The sequence below is a fragment of the Pogonomyrmex barbatus genome, unplaced genomic scaffold, assembly GCF_055798465.1.
Source record: "Pogonomyrmex barbatus isolate J1 unplaced genomic scaffold, ASM5579846v1 scaffold4, whole genome shotgun sequence".
NCBI lineage: Eukaryota > Metazoa > Arthropoda > Insecta > Hymenoptera > Formicidae > Pogonomyrmex > Pogonomyrmex barbatus.
This window is the reverse complement of record NW_028297138.1, coordinates 1,266,231-1,288,006: the sequence shown is the minus strand read 5'-3', so window position 1 is coordinate 1,288,006 and position 21,776 is coordinate 1,266,231. Positions and strand designations below refer to the sequence as shown.

The 21,776-nt window shown below is 38.1% G+C and overlaps 4 protein-coding genes and 1 pseudogene across 32 annotated transcripts in view; 4 read left to right on the top strand and 1 right to left on the bottom strand.

The window, feature by feature from the left end:
- Positions 1-21,776, top strand: part of pHCl-1 (pH-sensitive chloride channel 1) — a 1,184,550-nt gene that overhangs the window by 131,731 nt on the left and 1,031,043 nt on the right. The gene's annotated exons all lie outside the window — the stretch shown is intronic.
- On the bottom strand, positions 7,063-9,531 carry LOC148935577 (uncharacterized). The gene has a single exon (XM_089080716.1). The coding sequence runs from the start codon at positions 8,955-8,957 to the stop codon at positions 8,133-8,135; it is 825 nt and encodes a 274-aa protein (XP_088936842.1). The 5' UTR covers positions 8,958-9,531; the 3' UTR covers positions 7,063-8,132.
- Positions 9,996-12,793, top strand: LOC148935576 (uncharacterized). Its single transcript, XM_089081138.1, has 7 exons — positions 9,996-10,279; positions 10,360-10,455; positions 10,542-10,628; positions 10,707-10,745; positions 10,856-11,128; positions 11,372-12,109; positions 12,777-12,793. The coding sequence occupies exons 5-7, from the start codon at positions 10,867-10,869 to the stop codon at positions 12,791-12,793; spliced, it is 1,017 nt and encodes a 338-aa protein (XP_088937264.1). The 5' UTR covers positions 9,996-10,279; positions 10,360-10,455; positions 10,542-10,628; positions 10,707-10,745; positions 10,856-10,866.
- On the top strand, positions 12,174-15,804 carry LOC148935575 (uncharacterized). The gene has a single exon (XM_089080710.1). It carries the CDS (start codon positions 12,912-12,914, stop codon positions 14,340-14,342), a length of 1,431 nt encoding a protein of 476 aa, XP_088936836.1. The 5' UTR covers positions 12,174-12,911; the 3' UTR covers positions 14,343-15,804.
- Positions 15,929-17,099, top strand: LOC148935574 (uncharacterized; annotated as a pseudogene).

Sequence of the window (21,776 nt, the reverse complement as noted above, 5' to 3'; positions counted from 1 at the left end):
CATGCCAGAAAAACTGCTTGTCTTTTGCGGCAAACCATTCGTCGAGCCATTTTCCAACTTCCTCGAAATTGCTGAAGTGCTGCTCTGCGAGCGCGTGCCCCATTGATGCGAAGAGGTGATAGTCAGATGGCGCCAGGTCTGGAGAGTACGGCGGGTGCGGAAGGATGTCCCATCCAAGCGATTTCAAGGTGTCTTTCACTGGTTTTGCTATGTGAGACGGCGCATTGTCGTGTAACAAAATCACTTTGCCATGTCTTCTGGCCCATTCCGGTCGTCTTTCGATTAATGCGTGGTTTAAATTAATCATTTGTTGGCGATAGCGTTGTGTATTAACGGTTTCGCCGGGCTTCAAGAGTTCATAATACACAATACCGCTCTGGTCCCACCAGACACAGAGCATGGTCTTCTTGCCGAAGCGATTTGGCCTTGGTGTTGATGGACCGGCTTCGCCAGGTGAAAACCACGATTTTTTCCGCTTCGGGTTTTCAAAATAAATCCATTTTTCGTCACCCGTCACAATTCGATACAAAAATGATTTCCTTTCGTGGCGTTGAAACAGCATTTCACAAGTGACTTTGCGATTTTCCATTTGACGTTCATTCAAATCGTGTGGGACCCATTTACCGAGTTTATTGATCTTTCCCATTGCTCGTAAACGTTTGCTGATTGTTTCTTGTGATACATGTAATGCTTCTGCTAATTGCCGTTGAGTTTGAGTTGGGTCATCATCCAGTAACTCCTGCAATTGCTCGTCGCATTTTTGTGGTCTACCAGAGCGCTCACTGTCTTTCACATTGAAATCACCACTTTTAAATTGTCGAAACCATGTCTCACATGTTCTAATCGATGGAGCGTGTTCACCATATATTTCTACCAGCAAACGATGACTTTCAACAGCCTTTTTCTTTTGATTAAATAAAAAAAGCAATGCGTGCCGCAAATGTTCTTTTTCAGGCACAAAACTCGACATGATCACTGAACGATAAAACAAAGACGCTAGTTTTTGGCGGACTCAACTTGTGTGTGTTTATAGTTTTAAATGTCAGACGAACAAAATGATGTATGTGTCAAATTAATACGCTGCGTACTTTTCGCTGGCGACATCTCTTAGTTAAACCGGAAAAAACTTATGCATACACCTGGTAGTTTATAACAATTTTTTAAGGAATATTAACAGTATTTTATTTTTTTCTTTACATTTCTTCCTCTTTGCCTTTCTCTTTTCTGAAATATATAGGATGTCCTATTTTAAACAATATTCTTGAATAAATAAAAAACATATTGTATTTTAGAAAAAACTATTCTTATAGAAAGAAAAATTATTTGATTTTGAGGGTTTTTGGGATAAAAATCAGATTGTCAGATGAAGTCAGATGAAGTCAGATTTACCTTGTATGACATTTTCAAGATTATGTGAAGATCATATTGAAATTTAAGGAAATCTTAACTTTTTATTGTAGATTCTCATTGCTGATACCGAAACCTTTTCAAAGCATTATGATTAATTTAAATTTTGTTCAGAATTTTCTGAATTTATGAAAATTTAAAATTTAAGAATTGCCAACATTACACCGCTCCGTTGCATCCGTTTTGCACATAATTTTGAAAAGGATTGATTTAATGTAAATATATATATATATATGAATGTATTTTATTTAACATAATTCTTATTTAATCTAATAAAATGTACAAGGATTTTATTATTAACTTGTATATAAGTTTAAATATAGCATCCGAAATGTCGAATAGCACTTATAAGGGGCCTGTCACGGAACTGATTTGATTCTTCTTGAAATATGTTATTAAATACAAAAATCTAAGAGACACGTATTTTTTATATCTGTCCAATCTGAATTTTAAGAGGTGATTACAATTCCTTAAAAGCTAACGTATATATTAGGTTGTCAAAAAAGTTCGTGCCGTTTTGGAAGTGAAAATGAGACATCAAATTGAGACATTGAAACGTTTATTCAATTCATGATATATTCTCCATTTTGATCGATGATTTTCTGCTATCGTGCCGACAATTCCATAATTCCCTTGTCGTAAAACTTCTGGGACTTCTGAGCAGAAAAATTGTCCAGATGCTTTTTGACATCCTCCATAGAAATGAATGATTTTCTTTGAAGATTATTCTGTAGAGTGCGAAACAAATGTGTATCCGATGAAGCAATATCAGGAGATATTGATGGATGTGACAAAACATCCCAACCTAAGCGTAAAAGTTTTTAACGAATTTGTAAAGATGTATGTGATTGCACGTGATGAAACACAACAATTTTTCTGTTTAGCAATGCCGGCCGCTTTTTTGCAATAGCACGCTTCAATTTCTTTAATTGAGCACAGTATTTATCAGAATTGACAGTCTGATCTTGCAGGAGCAGCACGTAATTAATTATTCCAAGGTAATCCCATCAAATTGATAATAGTACTTTTTTCGGGTGCAAACCAGCTTTGGCCACGATTTGAGCCGGCTCGCCGCGCTTTTATCATGAGATATTTTTGCAGGACATTTTCGTATAAAATCCATTTTTCATCCCCAATAGCCGCTTCAAAAAATTGACGAATTGATAACGCTTTAGCAATAAATCACACGTGAAAATTCAATCGATGAGATTCCGCTCAGTTAACTTATGTGGCACCTAAACATCGGCCTTGTTCACCATCTCCAAGTGTTTCAAGTGATCGGCGACGGTTGAATGGTGTATATTTAAATATTCTGCAAGCTCCCGCGTCATGAGATGTTGGTCATTCGACACTATGGCCAAGAGTTGATCATCGATATTCGCGAATAGCCGTCCAGAGCGAGCAGCATCGGTCATATTCAAATTTCCAGAACGGAAACGCGCGTATTACTTTTGACTTGCGCGTTCACTAATTTTCTATACACAATACATATCTTTCGACAAGCATCCGCAGCCTTTCCGCTAATAATATAATAAAATATGCCGAAAATGTTCTTTTTTGGTCCATCTTTACACACACAACTCTGCAATCAAAATATTTTAAAATGTTAAGCACAGTGTCCTCTTTCAAATGATATATAGAAGTCATCAGGAGACACGGTGTCTCCGGTGTCAACCGAGAACTACTGTGTGATTTTATGCGAGTCGGCGAGATACGAGCATCCGAAATTATCGAATCTCAATAACGGCTAAACTGATTAAATTCTAAGTAGGCTTGATCGATAGCTTGAGTCCGACTTGCATAATAAAAGTATTTTTATTTTTCTGCTACGTGCCTTACAAGCAGAGATATTGCTACGCAAAGTCCGATTTGGAAATTTTACTTTAAGAAACGTCATCATCATTATTATCGTCGCCTTTGTACGGCTGCAACGAGATGTCACGAGATGTCATTATTAAATTTATCGATCCAGCGGATTATCAGATTGATAAGTCAGGGTTACTGTAGGATCTAGCAAATCAATGTTCGCTGGGTGACCTTGACTTATCGGCCTGATTTATCCGCTGGGTCGATAAGATTGACTGATTGACGTAAACATGATAGTGTTTTTGGTTGTAGACCTCTCGGATATCAATATAATAATAAAATAATAATAAAATACGCGTGTGTGATAAATACGCGTGCATTGAAAAGGAAATTATTTTATTTCTTTTTATGAAAAAAAGATATTCATTTATTTCAATGTTTCTTCTTCTTGCAGGTTAAAATATATAAAAATTACATTATTGTTATTAATATTTAATAAACGATATCCTAAAAAGACCTGATATGTATGGGTGATTGAAATCTTCTACATTAACGGTGAAATTAAAATATGGCTTTAGATAAGTATAAAAATATATATAAATGTTATTATATGAACATTTCAAATTTTATTATACGAATATTTCAAGTTGATGTTATCTAGACATATTTATTCATATACATATCTATATAATATAAAATAATTAATTTTATCTAGGTTGAGAAAAGATTGAGAAAAAATGCTAAAATTATTAATTAATTATTAATTGAATTATTTAATTATTAATTGAACGACAAAGAATAAAGTTCAGAAAAATCATTTTATATAAATGTTTCAATTTGGATTTTTCATATTCATATACATATCTTTATAATATAAAATAACTAGCTTTGTCTAACTGTGATTGGGAAAAAATCCTAAACTTAATTAATTATTAATTTATTAATTATTAATTATTAATTGAACGACAAAGAATAAAGTTCAAAAGAATAGGAAGCTAAGTTGAAATGTTAATACTAACATTATCATTTTATATAAATGTCATAATTGTGTAATAAATTGATAAATTTTATAATTTTTATGAAAAAGATATTTATTTATTGTAATGTTACATGTACACATATAATTTGGTTTTTATTATTTTTAAATTAAAGATACTACTACTTGAGTTTTATTTTTTTAAAACAGTGGTTTATCAAATCTTTTATACAAATTTTACACAATTTGAGTTGACAATATGGAAACAAAATTTTCTTTTTTTGAAGAATTAAGGCTAGTATCATTTGGGTGAGAATAGGAAGATTGGATTATAACTTGGCGCTATTGATATCAAATCTTTTATATACAAAAGATATCATTTGAATTGAGTTGGCAATATGGAAACAAATTTTTTTATTTTTTAATTAAAACTAGTATCATTTGAGTTAGAATAGGTAGATTCTTCAATGAATACAAAGATCACAAAGATAGCTAGCATTTAGATTTTATTTTTTAGCTTGATCACAACTAAAATTGCATTAGATATGACAATTTCGTAACATAACTTTTTTTTAAAGAATTAAAACTACTACCACATGGGTTGGAGTAAAAAGAAAATAAAAGATATTGTCAATTAGATTCTATTTTTCAACTTTACGTATCACTTGAGTACATATCACTTTAGTAGAATAACACAATTTTTATAGAATTATAACTTGACGCCAGTTATTAATATCAAATTTTTTATACAAATGATATCATTGAGTTAAGTTGGCAATGTAAAAACAAATTTTTTTGTTTTTTAATTAAAGCTAGTATCACTTGGGTTAGAATAGGAAGACTTCAATGAAAATACAATATACTATTTGAGTTAAAATAGGTATGAATTTACTTCATATCATTATTATTTATATTGCCAACGCCATTTATTGGAGAAATCGCATGAACTTTTCCGACAACCTAATATTTGATTTCCAATTATCAATGAAACGGTGAGATATAAAAAAATGTTTTAGACAAAACTTTTACATTAATTTCTTATGTATTTTATAACTGTGTACTTAAATTTTTCAAAAATTTAATATTTTTCAAAGTACCCTCATTCTTCATTATTATTTTTATATAATTTAAATTATTTCTAAGAATAAAAATTGAAGAAAATTTTATGCCAAATTCAATCAGATATAATAAAATTATTTTATAAAATCACATCTTTCAAAAATAACTTGAAAAAGTATACATCACTATATACATCGTTTGTGCTTTTATGTAGTATGGCAAAATTGTTTTACTGCTTTATGTATTACAAATAATAATAACAATAATAATAATTTTCATTGTTTTTCTTTAATTATACATATAAAAACCTTTACCTCTTCCATTGATTCTTCACATATTTTATCATTACAATACCTTAAGTTTAAAATTATTTTTATTCGCTTACGCTCTTATTTTTTTACATTGTCTTTATACAGTAATTCTTAAATGTACTTAATAATATAATAATTTTTTAATGTTTATGATACATTTATTTTATAGCACAAATTTATCAATTTTTTATTATTTTCTATAAATATTAAAATAATTATGTTATTATATATTATTTAGCCATTCTAAAGAATATTCTTAATATTTTGAGAAAAGTCACGTCAAAAGATGTGATTTTGATATGAGAAAAAAGTAATAATATTACTCGTAAAATACGTGTTTCTGATATAAGAAATAATAATAATTTCATTGACCATATCATTGTTATATCATAAAATATGTTATCCTTTATATTTCGTATCGAAATGTCTTTTAAACGTGACACTTTTTAAATTTAAGTGTATTCTTGAAGATAAGTATCAATAAATCCAATATATGAACTAGAAAATTTGCATTTATAGTCAGTAAAATCACTTTATAGTGCGTTAAAGTATTTTAACGTATATTCTTTAGAAGAACAAACTAATAATGATTATTAATCCACTTAATGTTGTTAGGCCTTTATTGACCTCCATAAGTTCGATATATCTTATAGAAACGCCAATTGAAGCAGAAATAGAATTGAAAGAAAACATCCAAGAATTATTATTAGATAGTATTTTTCATTACAATAGATTAGAAATAATAGACGAAATATGTTTTAATTTCCAAGAACCCTATAAATTGCATAATTGAGGATGAACTTTGAAAAAAAAAGAGGAAGCATAGAGCAAAGATAATTTAAAGACCTATGCATGTTCGTGTGACAATATGGTACTTTGGTAGTTCATATAAAAGAGCTTGAATATTGGCGAAACACTAACAATGAAGATAATGTAAATAATAAAAAAAATAATCGCTCCTTAAAATCCATACATAAATTTAAAAGAGTGCCATCTGAACGTCAATGGAGATGACGGGAAGAACAATTACAATCAGATGAAAATCGTATGAAAAAATTATCTTATATTTCCCAATTTACATATAAAAAATTTACATAGCTGTTCAATCAGGCCATATAATTCATAATGTTGATTTAAAAAGATGGACTCTACTAGCTCAACAAGAAATAGGAAATTTAAATCCTGTTTAAAGCATTTGATAGTTGAATAGCAAGATTCAAAAAGCTCCATCGAATTGTTTGAAAAAAATTATAAAGTTTATCACTAGAAAAACACTTGAAGTTTCAGTTGATCTGCAAAAAACTATCGAAAGTTTTTTAAAAACAGTAAAACTCTTAATGAACAGAAAATATTTTTATTTAACAGAAAATATGAAAATATTACGACAGTATGAAAATATTTATAATTCAGATCAAAGTGAATCTCAATTAGAAAGTCATTCCGGTCATTATCTGATCAAGGAATAAATTCAGTAGAGCGAGTTACAATCTATATCATCGACAACCTATTCATACACGATACAACTAATAATATCGTGAGTAGTAAGTGGGGCACTATGGCGCGTCAAAACAAACCCCCACCACCTTCCCACTGGCGCCAGGGGCGTGGCCGAAAATTGGCAGTCGCGTGGAAATGGAGCGTTCTGATTGGTCGGTGGGGATCGGAGATGATAATTAGGTAATTAGTGGGAGCGTTCTGATTGGTTGACTCCGTAGCTGCCAGACGCGTGATTGGCTCTACCCATAGTGCCCCATGTATGCGATTGGTTGTCGAAATGCTAGACGAGGTAGGGAAAGGGTGAGGAAAGCGTCTGGGACCGATCGGAGTCCGAAAACAAAATGGCGACTGTGAAAAGAAATATATCGGGTCTGTAAGAGGAATATACTTGTCGAGAATGGAATGCGATTTTTTGTTCACGTGGGATGGAGCGAAGAGAAGAAAACCGATTTTTTGTGGAATTTTACTGGTTGTATACGGGATATGAAGAAATCCCGTTTTTCTTAGGGCGAAAGGTTTCTTGGCGCCTCATAGTCGGTGAATTTAGATAAATTTCTCGACTCGTTTGACATTTTTTGTATGGGCGGAAATATAGGTTACGAGTGGATATAGGTTTTGAAGACATGAGATTTTCGGAGTGTAATAACCATTATTTACCAGCTCGTACGGTATTTGGCTGGAGGAAAACAGGAACGGACAGGTTCACACTAAAGGTTTCTGATGACGACGACGACGACGAACTTAGAGTTATACGAGGATTTTATCCTATCCACAAACACGCGGGCTGAAAAAATTTTCTTTGGATGTGACGATAACTATGCAGGCATACTGAAGGGAGAGAGAGAGAGAGAAACGTGTGGGTCAGGAAAAACACGCTCGCGCAGGCCCGCGTAAATGACTTTCAAAAAGGAAGAGTTGTGAAAAATTTAAGATAAAGGGAGAGATAAAGAAACGACGTAAATTTGAATTTATGTTACCAAGTATAAGTCGAATTTATTTTTCGCATATATGAATATGTTTTGTTACAGAGTTATTCTTCTTGTTACAAAATTAAATATACGAATATTATACAAAAATTATAATTCACGATTCAATAAAATTATAGTAGTAATTTCATTAAATTTTAATATAATTAATTCTAAAAATACAATATCAAAATATGTATCCAAAAATGGTAAATTATTTATTTGCGTTCTCACAGCAAGTTCGATATCCTTTTGGTTGCCTCGGACGGTGAGTTTGATGATATCGGCGTCGATGTAATTGTTAGGTAGACATAGTTCTATCTCCTTGATCAAATAACGTGCGCACTCGTTAACAGTATCGACAACGGATGCTAGATGGTTTATACGAGCATCGACACATTTGACGATATTCTCCATCCCTTGAAAAGTAGCTTGTTGCATTACAACTGCAACAGAATAAGTTTTCCTTTTTTTCGACGGAGGTTGTTCCGCCGTTTTCGAGTCTGCTTGCGTATTTCCGGTATTGTTTTCTTTAGGAAAATTTTCATTTTCCTTATACGTCACCAATACAGCTTTCGCACCGTAGGCAGAGGTGAAGTTGATGAATATGTTTGCAAATGTGATGGGATTTACTTTGCTTTTGCTGCTTCCGTTAAAGTATGCGCTCATGTACCGAATACTGTCTTGAAATTGCTGCCACGTGTCCGCATCAAAGCTGATTCCTTCTGCAGAATTACCACTCAATTTAACGACAGGCTCGAAGATCTTTTCTTTAGATAATTGTAATCCCACGTGTAATTTCTTCGTATGAGAGGTATTGAGAGGGTACGTCGTAGAAAGCAGCAAATTTTGTTCCACATTTTGCACACAGTTCTTAAATATCTTGCGAATATTTTCTAATTTAGTGGGATTCGCAGCTTCTTGTTGTCCGGCCATATTACTCGATGAGAGAATTTTGAACAAAATGTCCACTTTTAACAAACGAAAACTCGGAGGGATATTTTCGAAGTAGACGTTTCGAATGTCGTTACTCGAGTGAAGCAGTGTAGCGGTATATTACCTACCTATATCGCATCATCCCCTCCTTTGAAATAAATAAAAAAGTACGATTTATAAATAATATACAGTTAAACCGATTCTAGAAGATTCTAGAAGAAACGCGTATTTTCGCTTTGTCTCTGCTTTTTTTCAAGGAAAAACTTTCCTCGAATAACAGAATTATTACAGATTCGATCATGTGTTCGAACACACGCGAATCTTCGATGTTAGATGAGAAAAATTTTAAATAAATAAATTATTGAACATTCGAATAAACTATAATTTTACGTTGCTCTTTTTCAAGGAAAGAATTTTCTCGAATAAAGCGAATATTACAGGTTCGATCACGTTCGAACGTGTTAGGGTATTAGATGAGAAAATTTAAAAAGCATCGTAAAATCATCGTAAAATCATCGCATAAAATGCAGAAACTATTTCAAGAAGAAGAAGAAGAAAGTATCAAAATATACAACAGAAGTACGAGTAAGAAATATTTTATAAATGTTAAAAATTTGTTAATGTTTAATTTGTTAAGTTTGAAGAAGCGAGAACTTTCCTTCCGAAAAATTTAAATAACTATTTATTTGGACGTGTTATATATCTGGCGCCGTTTATACGCCATTAGTAAACAAAAAAAAGTGAAAAAGGGTCAAGTTACAAGAAATATAAATTTTTCAAGAAAAAATAATTTATTACTTAGGCCGAAATAGCATTTTCACTCTCACGTTCTCCTCGAAACTACGGGATAATTCTATAATTTTTTATAAATCACTTTTGGAAAAGATTTTCCCTATAAATAGTGCGTCTAGCGCTATTGGAAATCTATTTCCGAGTTGAACTCTTCTGTGTTTCTACTACGGTTTTGTCGTGCGGTATTTAAAAGTTTGTGTTCGTGATATTTTACGTGAAAAATGGCTAGTGTAATTATTAAAAAAATCATAAAGTTAGCATCGAAGTTGCGAATATCCGCATAAATGCGGATAAATTTTTGTTTAAAATATCCAACGTTTCGCTTGATGCTAATTATTTACTTTTTACACGTTTTTCGTGCGAATGTTCGGATACGATATTGGGGGTGCTATATCAACTGGGTTACTTCGCTGGCGACGAGCGTTTACTCCGGATTGCCGGAGAAATAATTGAAACGCGACGTGCGGTTGGACACGAGGAGGAGGATGTGGGTGGTCACATCCAAAATCTTCTCTCTCATCTCCGTAATGGTAAGTGATTCTATTATTTTTATAAAAGTAACTCATATATCGAACTAGCGATTTAGCTAATTTTTAATAATAAATTGTAGTAAGAAATGCGCGTCAAAAAGCCACGGCGATAGTGTATCCGCTCACCCAGATTCGGAGACGACGCGCGGAGGACGAGCCAGAAGCAGGACCAGCACGTAAGTAATTTCTAAAAACTAGCCAGGAAGAATGTTAATATGTAATTTTTATCATTTTCTAAGATTAAAATATTAAATGTTTTTAGGAAGGGCTCGTATTTTATCTACACAGGAATTGGAGGAGGAGGAGGAGGAAGAGGCGCCTCCGGAAATTATTCAATTATCATCTGATAGGTTTACATTTTAAATAAATAATCTTTAAAACAAATGATAAAAAGTAGAAAATCTTAATACAACTCTGTTTTTAGATACGGCTGTAAGTACTCCCGATCGACGTGTGTTTTCACCTGGTAAGTTGTTAGAGAAAAAATATTAATTAATTAAAGTACATAATATTTTTATTAATCAAAGGACATAATATTAATATCAAAAATAAAAATTTACGATATATTTTTCTTAGAATACGAACATATGTACTCCCCTATAATCCCAGAGGAAAGAATCTGGAGCGAGGAAGAAGGGGAAGAAGAAGAAGTGCAGGAAGAAGAAGAAGAGCAGGAAGAAGAAGAAGAGCAGGAAGAAGAAGAAGAGCAGGAAGAAGAAGAAGAGCAGGAAGAAGAAGAGGAAGAGGAGAGGGAGGACGAGGAGGAAGAGGAGGAGGAGGAAGAGGAGATGGAGGAACGTGAGGAAGAATTTGAACAAAGCGAAGAGGAAATTAGAGAAACACCGCCTGGTATATATTCCTTTTCTTAATTTCTATTAATTTCTCGATTTATGTTCGTATTTAATTTTAAATTATTGAATTTTTAATAGGAATACCTCCCAGTCCTATTCTCTACGTGAGAAGGAACCGACGATAAAAGACGTTACCTCAGAAAAACATGTATGTTTATCAAATTAAATACGAACATAATATTCTAAGTAAACTTAAAGTATTTTCTAATTCAAAATTCTAATTTTTGTAACTTTTGTACAGAAGCGAACATCGAAGAGCCGCAGCGTGGAGGAGGACTTACTGCTCAAGAAAATTTGGAGGAGGGGGAGGTGGAAGAGGAGCAGGAAACAGCAGGCGAAGAAAGAGAAGAGGAAGAGGAAGAGGAGGAGGAGGAGGAGGAGGCGGCGGCTGAGGAAGGAGGACAAGTGGAAGAGGAGGAGGAAGAAGGAGGACAAGTGGAAGAGGAGGAAAGAGAACAAGCATGTGGCGGGGAGGTTAGAAATTTTAATCATTTAATATTAATCGGGGAAAATTCGCGCCGGTTTAGAAATTTTGCAATATTGGGAAGAGAGGCGATATTCCGTTTGCGTCCGCTACCCGAAGGAGCCAGTGTTTATAACTGGCTTGAAAACGCGTTCGCCGAAATTCATGCCTACACGTTATATACCTCCGAACCGCACGATTACGTAGGATTTTCATTCGATTCGGCGGATTTAACGCACGGCCCGGCGGGATTATCGTTTCGACCGGCACGCAACTTAACTCGCGAGGACATTTGGCGCCTCATGAGTTCAGTAGCGCAAAGTGCCGGAGGTCTCGATATCGCGCGTGATTTTAACGTACGCGTTTTCAATGTCGCGGCACCCAGAGGTCGCGGACGCGTTTCAAATAAACTCACACGGGAAGACGTTGCGAAACGTTCGATTTTATCAATCTCCAATTCCGATAATTTATGTTTTCCCCGCTCTCTCGTGACCGCGCAAATTTATCACGAACGTGGTACGTTGCGTGCGGGGGAACTTCACGAGCGGTGGAATGTGGTAAGACATCAGAATTCCTCGTTACAACGCGAACTCGCGTTGGATTTGACGAGGAGAGCTGGTGTCACCATTCCATCGGAGGGTTGCGGGATTCGGGAAATAGAATGTTTCCAACGTTTTCTCGCCGCATCTAATATAGCTATTATTGTTTATAATTCTGCTACTTTTGGACGCGGCGAGAGACCCTTATTTGACGGAAGCACGGTACTCGCCTCTCTAGAACGTGAACCTTTATATCGGCTAAATATTATATATCACGAGCAACATCGACATTATAGCCCAATTTTAAATTTAAAAGCAGCCTCGGGGAGTAGAGGGGGGTATTGTATTCCATGTAATATCGGGTATCGCGAGGAAAGGGGTCACCGCTGTTCGAATAAATGTTCGCGTTGTAACAACGTGCCGCCGTGCGATCAACGCGAAATCGTGGAACTCGTTAGGTGTGAGACTTGCAAACGTTCGTTCTTCGGAAACGCATGCTTCGAACATCATCGGGCGACAAAGTCGTATGACGGTAAAACTCCGACGAGCGTTTGTAACACCATTCGTCTCTGCGGAGGATGCGGGCGGGTTGTAAAAACGACAAAAAAACACGAATGCGGCGTTTCTTTTTGTAAAATTTGCAGTTTGCAAAAACCCGTAAACCATCTTTGTTACATGCAGCCTCTCTCTCGCGAAGACAGATCCTCCGTTGTTGAGTGCGGCGGGGATTCTTCTGTATTTGCGAGAGAGAGCGAGCAGAATTACTCAGATGAGCGGAAATGCAAAAAGGGGCGAGTGGCATTCGTGATTTTGAGACACGCCAATCACTTGAGGGAACCGAAATAAAAATTCACGTCCCGACTCTGTGTGTCGCGCAACAGATTTGCGATTCATGCGCGGAGATAGATGATTTGTCAGTGCGATGCGAGTGGTGCGGAGTACGCGAATTTGTTTTTCGCCAAGATCCGGTAAAACAATTTATCGAATTCGCAACACGTCCTACAAAACATTTTACTCGTATTATCTGCATAGCGCATAACGCGAAATCGTTCGACGCGCAATTTATCCTTCGGCACATTGTAGAAAATTATTCCGGATTAGAACCTCGTGTAATTTTAAACGGTACAAAAATTATGGTCTTAACAGTGAATCGCACGAAATTTATCGACAGTGTTAATTATATGCCGATGCGTTTGTCAGAATTACCGAAGGCCTTCGGGTTACCGGATACTTGTGACAAAGGTGTCTTTCCGCACTTATTTAATACTATCGATAATCAATCATATGTCGGTCCACTACCCGATGTTCGCTATTACGCGCCCGAAACCATGCGAACAGAGGAACGCGAACGTTTTCTCGCGTGGCACGCAGAAATGTCGGGAAAAAATGTAATATTTGATTTCCAACGCGAAATACTCGAGTATTGTCGCACCGATGTTGATATCCTTCGCCGAGCATGCATGGCCTTCCGAAAAATATTCTTACAGCGGGGAAACATGTGTCCATTCGAGGAATGTACAACTATCGCTTCAACGTGCATGAGAGTTTTTCGGAAAAACTTTTTGCGCGAAGGAGAAATAGGAATCATTCCTTCGGGTGGATACAGATTTAAAGATAACCAGTCGCGCAAAGGCACGCAATGGTTAATTTTGAAGGAACGTGAGTTAGGTCATCGGATAATTCACGCGGGACGCGGACGCGAGTATCGTTTAGCGGAAGGCATGCTCGTCGACGGATATTACGAATGCGAGAATGGGGGTGAGACGCGGCGTCACGTCTTGCAATTTCACGGTTGCTTTTTTCACGGATGCCCGTCTTGCTATCCATTAAATCGCGATAAAACGCTCGAAAATTTTAATGACTCGTTTGACGCGCGTTACGAACGAACAGTTGCAACGTCTTGGCGATTACGTCGTCAAGGATATATCCTAACAGAAAAATGGGAGTGCGTTTTCGACGAAGAAATGCGCGAGAATCGAGAGATGCGAGAATTTCTCGAAAATCACCCCATGGTGCAAATCCCACCTTTCGATCCTCGCGATGCATTTTTCGGCGGACGCACCGGCAATATCGCGACTCGATACGAGGTTACGGGCACCGAGAAGATACGGTACGTAGACGTATGTTCTCTGTACCCGTATGTACTCAAGACCGGAGTTTTCCCAATTGGTCACCCTGATATTTATGTGGGCGAGGATGCGCCGATTTAATTGGAATCGCGCCAAATTTTAATTTTACTCCGTTCGAAGGTCTCGTACGTTGCCGAGTACTTCCCCCACGTGATCTCTTCCACCCTGTACTACCGTACCGCGTGCGCGGTAAATTATTATTTGCTCTTTGCCGTACACGTTGCGAATCATTTTCTCGCGATGCGTGCACTCACGACGATCCTGCGGAGCGTGAGTTCGAGGGCACATGGGTGTCCTGCGAATTACGCAAAGCAATCGAAAAAGGATATCTCGTGACGCGGGTAGACGAAATTTGGCAGTACAAATCTACGCGTTATAACCCCGAAACGCGATAGGGAGGGCTGTTTACCGAATACATCAATACTTTTTTACAATTGAAACAAGAGGCGAGTGGGTGGCCGAGCGAATGCAACGACGATGTTGCTAAAGAACGCTACCTGAGGGAGTATGAAGCAACCGAAGATATCATTCTTGATAAAAACAACAATCGTGCGCAATTCCGGCTTACGCTCCGTCGCCAAACTCTGCCTTAATTCGTTTTGGGGGAAATTCGGCCAGCGGAGTAACCTGCCGAATACAGAAATAATAAGATCCCCTCAGCGTTTCGCCGAATTGCTGTCGAGTCCTGAACACGAGATAGTCGGTGTATTGCCCGTTAACGAGGATGCGATATACGTTTCATGGCGGTTAAAGAGCGAAGCGGTAGTACCTTCACCGATAACTAACGTGATGATAGCGGCATACACGACGGCACAGGCGCGATTAAAATTATACGAATATTTGGAAAAATTAGATCGTCGCGTATTATATTATGATACGGATTCATGTATATATACGAGCAGCGGTGATACCGAGGAGTACGAACCGCGTACAGGTAATTTTTTGGGTGACATGACCGACGAACTCGAGAGTTACGGGCGTGGTAGCTTCATCGAGGCGTTTGTCTCTGGCCGACCGAAATTTTACGCGTACGTGGTATGTACACCGGACCCACGAAAATATGAAATATGTAAGATAAAGGGGATTAAATTGAACTTTGAAAACTCGAGGCTGCTTAATTTTAAGAGTATTTATAACTTATTATTAAATAGGGAAAAAGAGGAGGAGGAAGAGGTAAATCTGCGATTTAAAACAATTCGTCGCACCGCGTTTCACGAAGTAATAACGCGAAACGAGGTGAAAACGTGTGCTCCAGTTTTATTAAAACGCAGATTTATCGACAATCTTCTTTCTTATCCCTATGGTTTTACGATATAATATTTTACTTAAAATTAATTAAGTTGGGTTAAGGCTCGGATTTTCCCCGTCCTCCCACAAATGTAAATATGTACAGAATATGTATACAGAATATGTATGGAATAAATATATTTGTAAAAATTAAGATTATTTTTATTTTAGTTATAGTTTATTTTAGTATTAAATTTAAGAAAAAAATGCGAAATTTGAAAAATGTATATTATACGGTTTCGATTAGAAAATATAAAATTAAAAATGTAAATTTGCATTTAGTTATTAAGAAAAAAATATAATAAAAATATTTATTTCTCTAATCGTAAGAAAAAGTATAATAAAAATTTTGTAAAATTAAATTTTTAAATCCAATTTTTTCCCACTTTCCTATAATTTTCCTATAACTTTCTTTTATCGCTAATTTTTTATATAGAAAATATTTTGAATTTATAATAGAGAATCATTAAAATACTTTGTAAAATATCTTTTAAATTATAATCCTAAATTATAATCGCATAAGTTACGATTTTTAAATTTGTAAAAGAAAAAGTTATAAATTTTTACGTCCGTAATAATAAGTATTTAATTATTTTTTCCGCGAGTAAGTTTCTCTGACTTGAATTAGCTTTCGAGGAGCCGCGTATAAGCTCGTAAGCGACGGTGCTCTCGCGGTGGACGCTCGCACGAGCGTACGAGCGCGGCTTGTCGCGGACGAGTACGAGCTCGTTACGCAAAGATGCTGGCGCGAGCACACCTCCGCCGCGGTGGGGCCCTTCCGCGAGTAAGCTAATCTCAAAAATTTCTCTGAGAAAAAATCAAGTGTTCCACTCGTTCCATTTGTTTATTAATCCAAGTACGACGCGCAAGGCGTTCATTTCGCGAAATGGATGTACGTTGGAAACATCCGTGGACGTCGATCGTGTGCGGACCGACGGGATGTGGAAAAACAATCTTTGTAAAGAGATTTCTTCGTCATTTATCCGCTATGGCAGATGTCTACTTTGAGAGAATTTTGTTTTATTACGCCGAATGGCAGAATGCTTATCAGCAACTTCAATACGAAACTCGAGATTCCGCGATCGAATTTCACGAGGGATTACCGCGTCCGGAAGATTATTCCAACGCGCGCGAAATTGATAATAATTGACGATCTTATGAGGGAATCATCCTCGAGCGAAGCGATCGTGGATCTGTTTACCAAGGGAAGTCATCATAAGAATCTCAGCGTAATTCTCATCACGCAAAATCTCTTTCATCAGGGCCGTGGACAACGCGATATATCTCTCAACGCGAATTACTTTGTGATTTTCAAAAATCCACGAGATCGCGCGCAAATCCGCCATCTCGCTCGACAAGTCTATCCCAACGATCTAAAGTTCCTCGAGGAAGCGTATCACGACGCCACGTCTCAACCTCACGGATATTTATTGCTCGATCTGAAACAATCGACTCCCGACGAGTATCGTTTTCGCACGTACATATTTCCCGATGATACGCTGAACTACGTTTACGTATCGCGCAGATCCTTTTCCGGAAGTTTCGTATAAAAGTATCGTACTCGCATTCTCTTGCGACAGTCGCGCAACTTCCTCGTGATGAAGAAGAGAAGAGAATCCTCGGTTAATGCGAGAAAAATCGCAGAACGTTCGATCGGTAAGAAAAATATCTGTCTTCTCAAAGCGCTGTGTTATTTGAACAAAAATCAACGCGCCTCTTTCTTACGTCAGGCGGATGAAAAATTCATTCGTTGTATCCGCGAATGCGTTTTCAATACTCTCAAGGATAATGTCCCGCTCGAACGTTCTGAAAAAAATCGTCTCAGCAAATATAAAGCATCTTTGCGTCGCATAGCGAAAAAAGACGGCAATTGGAAAAGTAAGAAAAAGCTATTACTACAGCGAGGCGGATTTTTACCCTATCTCATAGGGCCTATACTTTCGTTCCTATTTTCGAAAATTATCGGAGAATAGCCAGCGAGAGAGAGAGAGAGAGAGAGAGAGAGAGAGAGAGAGAGAGAGAGAGAGTAAACCTAATTATGGAAAGGGCAAAAAAGATGGTCTTGATTTCCACGGAAAATCTCGAAAGAATGCAGCATCGTCTCCGACAACAGCAGCAAACGGAAATAGGCATCAGGGAAAATTCCATGAAGCAGAATTCGGAGACGATACATGGAGAAAACTTAAATTCCGTACAAACACCCGGAACGCCTTTGTCGCGGCTCGATTCCGATATGAGCAAAATTCTTAATTCTCCCACTCCGCGCGATGTAAGTGAGAAATGGAAATTGTATAAAGAAGTACTTTGGAGATATCTCCATTTTGATAAAGCGCAAAAGGAAGATTCGGCGCGTAACACCACCGATGAGAACAATTCAGATGCGCAGGAGGGAGACGTGGTGGAACCAGCGCGCGAATCACAACCATTGAGCAAACTTTCGCATCTTGACGAGCGAGTAAGTGATATACTACGAGGCGAGTCTCTGCGTAAGCGCGAACGGCAAAGCGTCGAAAAAATATTAGAAAAGGTGCCGAAAAGTTTTCGCGCCAAGGCGCGTTTACTTTTGAAACATTTGATCGATAAAGCAGTACCCGCGAGAATTACTTGGGACGAGGAAGGAATCGTGACTATCGATGGTGACGTTATAAAAGATTCGAATATCACGGAACTGATAAACGACGCGATGCGAGAGAGAAAAACCGTGAAAGCAATAGGAAGAGGTCAGTTTGCGCGATTACTACGTACGACAAACACCCCGGCTGTACTCGTAGGAAATAAGGAATTGTTAGCAACCACATTTGTCAAGATATTATCATCACCACAAGCGAGTTCCACTCCGAAAATACCGAGAAAACTTTCTACGTCAACGCCGGCGACGTCGACGGCGACGACGCGGAAAAGAGTACGACGCACGAGAAAGGGACAAAAACGCCGAAAGACCGAAGAAGAAGAGCGAGCGAGGTGCGCATTGTTTCTTTCGCCGCGTTTTCGTAAAGACGATATCCCTATAACTTTCGCAAAAGATTCTCGACAGGCAAGAAAGAGACGCTTACTCGATTGGAGTGAATTGAAATGACCAGGCTTGAAAATTTGTATTACGATCCAACGCACTATGCGGGATATTCGGCATCGGATAACTTGTCGCGCGCCGCTAAACCGAATTTCTCTCGTAAAGAAGTAGCTCGCTGGCTCGAATCGCAAGACGCGTACACGCTGCACCGTCCGTCGAGACGAAAATTTCCGCAATTGCATTACAACGTGACGAATATCGACGATCTGTGGGAGGCCGATTTGATCGAACTCCGTAATCTCAAAAGTTACAACGACGGATTTTCTTATCTTCTCGTGATTATCGACGTACTTAGTAAATTTGTCTGGGTAGAACCGTTGCGGGATAAAACGAGCAAATGCGTGACAAGCGCCTTCCAAAATATTCTCTCGAGAAGCGATGGTCGAGTACCCGTGTACTTGCAAACCGACAAGGGTAAAGAATTTATCGCGCGACCGATGCAAGATTTTTTAAAAGAAAGAGGCATACGTTATCGAGTAACTCGCAATCCGGACGTCAAAGCCGCCGTCGTTGAACGCTTCAATAGAACGTTAAAGGAGCGAATGTGGCGCTATTTTACACATAAAAATACGCGGCGTTACATCGAAGTGCTGCAAGATATCGTGTGCGCTTACAATCACACTCGTCATTCGTCCATCAGGATGCAACCGGCAACCGTTACGAGAGAAAATGCTCGCATCGCACGCGAAAATATGGAGCGGCGTAGAGGCGCTGGAGAGAAGGCGGCGTCGAAAGTAGTAGAACAAAAGGCTAAATTCGATGTTAACGATCTCGTTCGTGTCAGTAGAGCAAAAGCCACTTTCGAGAAAGGATACGAAGCGCGGTGGAGCGAGGAAATATTTCGAGTTTGTCGCGTTCTTCATTGGCGAAGACCCCGCGTATACGAATTGTGCGATTTATCGGGTGAACACATCGATGGGATTTTTTATGAACAAGAATTAGCACGGGTCAGAAAAAATTTGAGGGAGGAAGAGTTTATCGTCGAACGCGTGATAAAAAGCAGAGGACGCGGTGCTAATAAACAGCTGCTAGTTAGCTGGCAAGGATATCCTAGTAAATTCGACAGTTGGATTCCCGCTTCGAGTTTAACTTTTCTCCAAGATGGAGGAGGAACAATTTTTTATGGTTCTTCCGAGCGATAGCAGTAAGAAGTATTTCCCGGGAAATACATGCTCTTCTTTCACCACTCAATTACCTCACGGCATACATTTATTCGGAGAATGGGAAGTCGCGCTTAGCGAGATTCAATTTCCCGCCAGTCTTTTTCACGTACGTCGAAACGATAATAAGATTAGATTTGTTGATTTGAAGAGCGAAAAAGATGAGAAAAATGATGATAAGTTTACGGTGAAAGAATTGTACTTACAGACAGGGGTTTATGAAAATACAGAGGATCTTATCTATTTTAGCGATTAATAAAGAGTGCAGACGCAGCGATTCGCATTTTACTTTCGACGAACTACGAAAAGGTTCAGGTGGTAATGTCCGTATAAGCATCGATTGTGACGACAACTGTACTCTCGTTCATTATATAAATCTACCAGCTAATATTTTTCAAATATTGAAGATCAACATCGATGATGCCGGCACAATTCACCGTCACAAGTTACCTAATTCCGACGAATTAATGACGTTTTTGAAACTCGGTTATGCCATCGGTGATGGACGCACTGTATCTTTCTGGACTGCAGAACCCTGTAGTCTATGGCACGGTACCCCTGATAAAATGTACGTTTATTGCGACATTTGCGAGCCTTACACAACCGGCGATACGCGGAGTCCGCTTCTTCGGATCGTTCCAACCGAAATACCCGGATGTAACACGTACGGAACGAATTTAGTAAAATATTTCTCCACTTTGCAATATACTCCTTTGCGTCAAACGAAATTCCATAAAATTGAAATAGATATAAAAGATCATCGTGGAGAAAAAATACCATTCGTATCCGGAACGCTGATAGCAACATTACACTTTAGACGCGTCCGTTAATTGCCATTCGCGGTGAAAAGTCTACGAAGCTTTGAGAAAGAACTAAGTCTCCATGGAATACGACGAGTATTACGAAATGCAAAACGGTGGGGGCAGGGGAGGCGGAATTCCACGAATTTTCGTCGGTTCAGCCTATCAGCGCGGTCATGGGATCGGTAGTTTCCTCGGAGGATTATTTAGAAGAGTACTTCCTTATCTAAGCAGGGGAATGCGCGCAGTTGGGAAAGAAGCTTTACGCGCCGGAATTGGCGTGATGGAGGATGTTGAAAACAACACTCCGTTCAGGGAAGCAGTCAAAACGCGGCTCAAGGAATCGGGCGGAAATCTTAAGAGAAAAGCCAAAGAAAATATAAGTAACTTGATGAAGGGCTCGGGATATAAAACATCCACGAAAATACGACCGGGTCAGTTTTCCTTCGGAGGGCACGACACACGCACCGCTAAATCCTGGAGAAGCGCGGTTCGTAAACGCAGACAAGCCGGTAAAAAAAAGAAATCATCGAAAATTGGCGTGAAAAAAACGATTAAAAAAAAATCATCGAAGAGGAAAGCGAGCAAAATTAAAAAGGCAACGAAACATCGACGAAATAGCGGGAAAAAGCGCACCGTATCCGATATATTCGCTTAACCGAGGCACTTTGTAAATTTGTGAGATATGTTCTTTCTTCATACCCACTCGAGCGAGTATTTAAAGAGCGAGCTCGATCTTTTCAGTTTACCCCCTACTCAAACCAGTATCGAGAATTCGCAATGGGTTTATTACAAACCGGTGACCTCGCTCGCGGACGACGCGCCTATAGAATTTGTCGTACCCGGGCACGGAGAAGATTATCTAGATCTCACGCATACCATGCTAAGCCTTCGCGTGCGAGTGGAAAGTTTACTCGGTCCTGGAACATCGACAGCAGGAGGAGGAGGAGTGGGAGGAGGAGGAGCAGGAGGAAACAAAGTAGGCCCTGTGAATCATCTTCTACATTCGATGTTCAACCAGATCGACGTATACTTCAATCAAAAACTCGTATCACCCCCAAACAACGCCTACGCGTACCGCGCGTACATCGAAGCATTGTTAAATTATTCTTCACCGGCAAAAACTTCCCATCTGACTTCCTGTCTATGGGACACGGACGAATCCGGTTATATGGACGCGCTATTAGAATCGGACAAC